This window comes from the organism of the source record quoted next, unplaced genomic scaffold, assembly GCF_019419815.1.
Source record: "Pyrus x bretschneideri cultivar Hongxiangsu unplaced genomic scaffold, Pyrus_bretschneideri_v1 Contig12, whole genome shotgun sequence".
NCBI lineage: Eukaryota > Viridiplantae > Streptophyta > Magnoliopsida > Rosales > Rosaceae > Pyrus > Pyrus x bretschneideri.
The window spans coordinates 2,817,365-2,824,112 of NW_025999413.1; the positions used below are offsets into that span (position 1 = coordinate 2,817,365).

At 34.8% G+C, this 6,748-nt stretch overlaps 2 protein-coding genes across 2 annotated transcripts; one reads left to right on the forward strand and one right to left on the reverse strand.

The window, feature by feature from the left end:
- Positions 1 to 229: 229 nt before the first annotated feature.
- LOC103964979 (gibberellin-regulated protein 4-like) lies at positions 230 to 1,595 on the forward strand. The gene is made up of 4 exons (XM_018651841.2): positions 230 to 394; positions 514 to 555; positions 727 to 760; positions 1,149 to 1,595. Exons 1-4 carry the CDS (start codon positions 326 to 328, stop codon positions 1,328 to 1,330), a joined length of 327 nt encoding a protein of 108 aa, XP_018507357.2. The 5' UTR covers positions 230 to 325; the 3' UTR covers positions 1,331 to 1,595.
- Positions 1,596 to 1,974: 379 nt separating this feature from the next.
- On the reverse strand, positions 1,975 to 4,659 carry LOC125474211. The gene is made up of 5 exons (XM_048577647.1): positions 4,375 to 4,659; positions 2,833 to 2,912; positions 2,533 to 2,698; positions 2,351 to 2,431; positions 1,975 to 2,085 (listed from the first exon to the last, which is right to left on the reverse strand). Exons 1-5 carry the CDS (start codon positions 4,657 to 4,659, stop codon positions 1,975 to 1,977), a joined length of 723 nt encoding a protein of 240 aa, XP_048433604.1.
- Positions 4,660 to 6,748: the final 2,089 nt, after the last annotated feature.

Here is a 6,748-nt window from a genome sequence, read left to right on the forward strand (position 1 = left end):
AGAGGAAGCGAAGCGGATGGAAAAAAAAGAGAAAAGAAAATTCTACTTCTTTTAATAGTGGGTTAAGCCATACCTAACCTTTGCTTCATCACAGCCTCTCAATCAATGTGCCTGTACGCGTGGCAGTTGATGCCAAGCTAGCAGACCTAGTAGTCTGTGTGAGTGTTTTTTACCCAACAATTGCATGCTCATTGATTTTCTGCTACTTATACCCCCCACCACACTTGAATCTAAATAACTCCCCCTTTCTTCTCTTCCTGTTCACATCTCCCTCCTCTTGTCCCTGGGGTTAGTTTCGCCATTTAGGAGGGACTTGTCCGTAACAATGGCCATGGCTAAGTTCTTTGCTGCCTTGTTCTTGGCTCTCCTTGCCATCTCCATGCTTCAAACCATGGTATGAACTCAAACTTCTCTTTTCAACCCCCCCCCCCTTCCCTTTGAACTTTTTCCCAATGACAGGAATGCCACCTACATTCACAAAATAACATGTTTTGTTCATCAATTTTGTTGCAGGTTATGGCAGATCATGGGCATGGAGGTCAGCACAAGGGCAATGTAAGCTCTCGCACTATACCCCTAACACACACAGACCCACTATTTTTACCCAGCAAATAATGTGAATCTTTCTATAAATAAGCTTGAATCTTTACCTTGTTTTATGAATTATGATTGGACTGTTTTCATTTTGCTTAAATGTTGGTACTTTTTTTTTTTTTTTTCTTTCAGAATGCATATGGACCTGGGAGTCTCAAGAGCAGCCGTAAGTAGTTAATCTCACAACCCAATTTTCTTTTCTCTTCTCTTTTAACATATTACATAGCAATGTTTCAACTATTTTAATTCACAAAAAAGGAGTATGAATTTCGATGCAATCGTGGACACACTGTCTTACTCAATTGACTTAGATGTTTACTTAATTTAAATTTTCTTCTAAATACTAAAGAAATTATTTTTCCTTAACCAAAAGGAAAAAAAAAAAAAAAAAGCTTTAATTTCTCTTCCCAGTCAAGTCTTGACCATGGTCTTCGTTCATTTTCCAAGTTCAACAATATTGTAATCTGTATCTGGTTGAGTTGAAAACGCAGTGACTCTTACTGTTTCGGTTTTTTGATTTTTGTGTGGCTCTGTGTGTCTGATAAAATGACCAGAATGCCCGTCACAATGCACGAGGAGGTGCAGCCAGACGCAGTACCACAAGCCCTGCATGTTCTTCTGTCAGAAATGCTGCAAGAAGTGCCTGTGTGTACCCCCTGGGTTTTACGGGAACAAGGCTGTGTGCCCTTGCTACAACAACTGGAAGACCCAGCAAGGAGGACCCAAGTGCCCTTGATTATTAATCCCTTAATTATCCTATTTATCATAATCATCTTAGTATTACTAATTATCTATATATAATATCATATATTCATGAAATGTATGAATTCTCTGTTGTACTGGGTTTGTTTTGTTTGTTTGAGAAAGACTTTGAAATTCTCTTGGCCAAATCCAGTCACTGAGAATTTTGTTTAAGTTAGAGAGAGACAGAGCCTGCCTGATGTATTGTTACAATGCAACATCTGGTTTTATAAATGGAATGGAATAATTTTTTAAATTTATATTTGCACTACCTTGTGAGATTTGGGAAAGCAGAGAACAATCAATGCATGACTACATTTAACAATTAAGATGGGCCACAATGCTCGAAGGCCTTAGCTCAAACAAGCTCTAAAGAATGTTTGGGCCTCTACCTTTAGAAAACGGACCTTAGCTCAAACAGTCGACGTCACTTAATAGAATAAGGTTTTGTTGTATTTCTAATAACCAGTTTGCTCTTGTAGTAAAATAAAACATAAAAAGGAGTACGGAAAAATAAAATTACAAATTCACATAAAAAGAGGAACATCTGCAATACATAATTTTCATATAGGAGAAGAGAGTTTATTGGCTTATACAACCATAATTATTCCCCATCAACTCTGAAGAAGAGTCTTTGCATCAATATCGATGAGCAGTCCAGTTATACTGCGGCACCGCCGCAACTGGGACCTCCGGCACTGTGACCTCCACCACTGCTAAATCGCCTTCACTTTGGTTTGGTGCACAACACTAGTAATTAATGAGAAATATGTAATTAGATAATTAATCATGGAAGAGGGTCAGTGTAATAAGAATTAATCGTGGAAGTGCTTGCTTACACATGCACTTGCGCACCAAGCTATGAGATAGGATGGTATGAGAAGGCCCAACAAAACCTGTGTCAGTGTGTATCAATCACCATGGTGCTGAGTTAGTCTTAACCTTAACAAAAAAGAATTAACCATTTTCTAAAAAGAAAATATATAGATTTAGTGTTGATTAATATCCTAGTTACCCAAAAGATAGTAAGCAAATGGCTATCCTGTCCACTTTCATAGAAGTAGTAGATATCTTTCATTACAAGAAATGTGAGGCACTGCAAGGCAATATTGCACAAAAATAAATGAAAACTTGATAAATGTATAACTGAAATTATTATGACTTAATAAAGATATTTAATTAGCTTCTTGGCCTTACAATAACAGCTGCAATGCGACATAGTGCACTTGCATCGAAAGCTCTACCACCGTGAGCCTGCATAGCATGCTGGCGGCGGAGGAACTCTGCCGCTGCCTCTGTCTGCACAGTCCTTTGTGCAGCTTGCAGCCGAGCCTGAGTATTCACCATGAAATAAGTTCCATCTCTGCGACACATGCATCCATACCCACATATCATATTAGTTTCACAATCAACGTTAATTTTATATGGTTATAATTATTAGCTAATTACAACTATGGTACTACTGCATGTTTTATAGCTTCGGGAAATTGGACTTGCCTGATTGGAATAGTGACATTTTCGGTCTGAGGACTGGGCTGTGGAGGGGGTATCACCATCGTATATCCAGCCTCGTAGGGCTGTGTATTCAGTGGCACAAGAGAAACAGAAAAGTTCATTTTCCAGTTATAAACCCTAAACCTATATATATTTATATTGAAAAAAAAGAAGAAGCAGAAATAAATTAAGAAGCATGCTATATATTTATTTCTGCTATATTAAGAAGCAGAAATAAACCCTATACCTGGTTGCAAATTTCACAAGTCATACTTAGCCTCTCGTTAATCCATTTTTGAACACAATCCCTGTGAGCAAACTATACAGCCGAAAAGAAAGCCAGCCATATTAATTAGAGTAATGCTAAGCAAATCATTTATTTAAGAGTGACTGCTACATTTACCACTTATTTGTACTGTCATTTGTATCTTTGCTCTAATAGAGGTAGAGTATGTCCATGCATATGGGCTTCATCTCTATTAGATACAAATGATGATATAAATAGGTGGTAAGAGTATCATTTTTGTTGATTTAAATCATATTTTATAAAAATTATATGACGTGGTTGTTGATAATTGAATTATTATTTAAGTGTTCCTTAATATGCTTACATTACATGGGATGCCAAATAGAAAAATAATTTTTGACGAGGACAAATTTTTGAAAGAAAAAAAAATAGTTATTTCTATTTGGTTGGGGTTCCTTGACTACTTTCAACTTTCAACTGATAAAAAAAGCAATAATCATCATATATATATATGTATATTTTAACAAATAAATTATTTACACTAAGACCATCTCCAATGGTTGGGTTAAAAGCCAAATATTTTAGCCCGAAAAATTTAGCTTTTAGTCCAGAAACAGCTTTTTTACTCCAATTGTTCTAGCCTAAAATTTTAGCCGGGGATTATTAAAGAATGAACTTAGGCTTTTTTTTTTGTTAAATTAAATTAAAAAAATAAAATAAATATGTAGACTATCGTAAATTAATTTTATGAACATTTTAATCTAAAAAAATTTAAATTCCAATAAATATTGGATGAAGTCTACTTCGATTTCTGGACTAAATTTTGGGGAGAATTTGGCCTTGGTTTAGCATTTAGCCCAAATTTTCCCCTTAGGTTGGAGTGGGTTTGGGGGGACATTTGGCTTTTAGCCCATCATTAGAGTTGGTCTAAGAGGGAGGGGGGTTGGCTTAGCCTTACAATGGGTTAGCAATAATGTGGTTCAAAATTGTCTTTATCGAGAATTGAACTTAAAATATCTCACTTATAAATGAAGATAAATATCACAAGACCATAGTACTAATTAAGTGACAATAAACATCATATTTGGACACATGAAACTGCCATCGTTGATGACACCATGTAATAAATGGGTCCTACAAACATACCAATCGACACCATGTAATAAATGGGTCCTACAAACATACCAAAACAAGTTGACTAGCTGACATTGCTGAGAAGTCTTCTTAAGGATAAAAAGCGTTACATGCATGTTCATATTCAAGTAATTAATTAATAACGCATACATGATATGGTGTACCTTAAGAGTGCCGTTGCAGTGGCAAGGAGCTTCGAGTTTGTGAAGGTAATCCTCCTCCTGGCAAATTCTGCATTCATTTTGTATTCCAATACCAGATCCCTGCCCTTCTTCCGAGTTCACATTCGAGGATCCCTGACCTGCTTCTATGTCTTTGTTCACATTCGAGGATCCCTGACCTGCTTCTATGTCTTTGTTCAGCGCCTCTACTTTCTCCTTTGCTTCAGTACTACTTTTCCCTGAGGCGAAGGCCGCCGCTTTCTCAACCATCTTGCTTGCGGTTTCCATCGAAGGTTATGTACGTTACCTGCTTCCACAAAACATATACAGATCAGGCATGCATGCATAATAAGATGTCATCAGATCTGAAACAATAAAAAAAAAATGCTATATATAAATTTATTCTGGGAAAAAATAGAATATATAATCACATTAACCAATTAAGTGTAAGGCATTTTAGTTTACCCGAATATGTGGAAAAATAATTAAATGTTTTCATTGGGAAACTATTAAACCGAGGTAAACCCTCTAAAAACGAAGAAAATTTGGGAAAGATGGTCTCTTTAAAAACTAGAAAAATATGATACATCTATTATATGTACATGACCGAACCGACCAAAAAAAGCTATATGTATACGCATAAAAATAACTCGAATCAGAATACATTTGTATATACAGCAAATTAGACAGAAGGCTCAAGAGGAATGAACTGAAGGAATGAAATTAAAAAAATGAGAGAACAAAATGCACCACCGATTGGAGATCTTCTCTAAGCTTCTCTCCTTTCAGAGACTCTCTCTCTCACAGAGCAGTGCGTGTTTTTCGCTGCGCATCGAGGGCTTAGAATAGCTCACATTTATAACGCAGTGGGTGGACTAGGCTCGGAAGGAAACAATGTTCGTGAAATCCATTTGGCGCCAGGCATGGCTGGAGATGGACGCGTAATCCAGTGTTTGTGCCACATAACCATGCTTTTGTGTTGCAATTTGCTTTTCCATTCAATTTCTTCTAGTGTTTTCTCCTCTTGTTTTTATCTGCGACGGTTACGCAAGGTTGGATTTTTCTTATTCATTTACTACCATGCCCTTCTTTTTATCAGAAAGCCTTCTTCTTAGATTTTATGGATTTACGTTCATGAATCCAAAAGAGAAGTTCACATGTATAATTAACCATGAAATTAACACGTGTTGAAATTCATGATTAAAACAGTACAATACTTGTGTCTTCTGTGCACCTTCTTATACACACCTTCTTATCAACTTAGTTGTGATTAATGTGTTTTAATCATACAAACTTTATAATCAGAACATCATTCATATTTTAATCACATTTTAAAGATTGATTCTACAAAAAAATTATCAAAGCGATGATCATTTAATCATTTATATATAAATATATGAAACAAATTGATGATTCATGAAAATGTTAGTAGAACCATTGATTTGTTATTATATGCATAAGGATTACTAAATAACCCCAAATTTGATTGCTTTTTTGCAAACAAAATATACGTTTCATGGTTAAAAAGAATAAACAATTAATTATGTATGGACCATGGTTAACATTCATATTCACATATGGGTGACCAAAGGGTTCCCCTAATAAAGCGTGAGTATTGTCCTTAATTAATAAATATGTATTCTTCGTCCTTTTAGTGTAAATATATCGTTATATTTAAGAAAAAATTAAGCATATACATAATGATTAGAGAGAACTCAGTAATTTTATTCTAATGAAAATAATTGTCGCCATTTGCAGTGACAAAATTGTAATTCAACATGATAATTTTTTCTGACACAACTCAAATTCCGACAAAGTTTCACTTTTAGGTTCGTTAGTGTTCTTTTTTCCGGATAACCTAGATTCGTTAGTTATGATATGTTACAATGACAATTGTAAGTTAATACGACAAAACTGTAATACGATATGATAGTTTATTCGGCATAACGTTGCGACAAAAATGTACTTTCAACTCGATTTTGTAATTATGATGTGCTATACATGGACAAATGTAAATGAATTGTACTTTCAAGACATGATCAATCAACTAAACCTAGTTGTATTACGCCTAATTTTGTAATGTTCAACTAGATATTGCAGTTTATGCCAAATTTGTTGGAGTGTAGAATTGAATTAACATTTGGAGAGCTTAAAATTCTAATGTAGTGTATTTTTATCTTTTGTATTTAATGTTTATTGTTTTTTTTATCACTAATATATGCATTCTAATTTTATTTATTTTACTTGCAAATCCCTCATCCAATTATAAAAAAATCATAGAATATATAGTTCCTTTCAGATTTTTATGTATTAATTTTGATTCTCACCTTCTATCCACTAATAAAAGGGCTGGACCACTAAAGGGACAGTATGATGA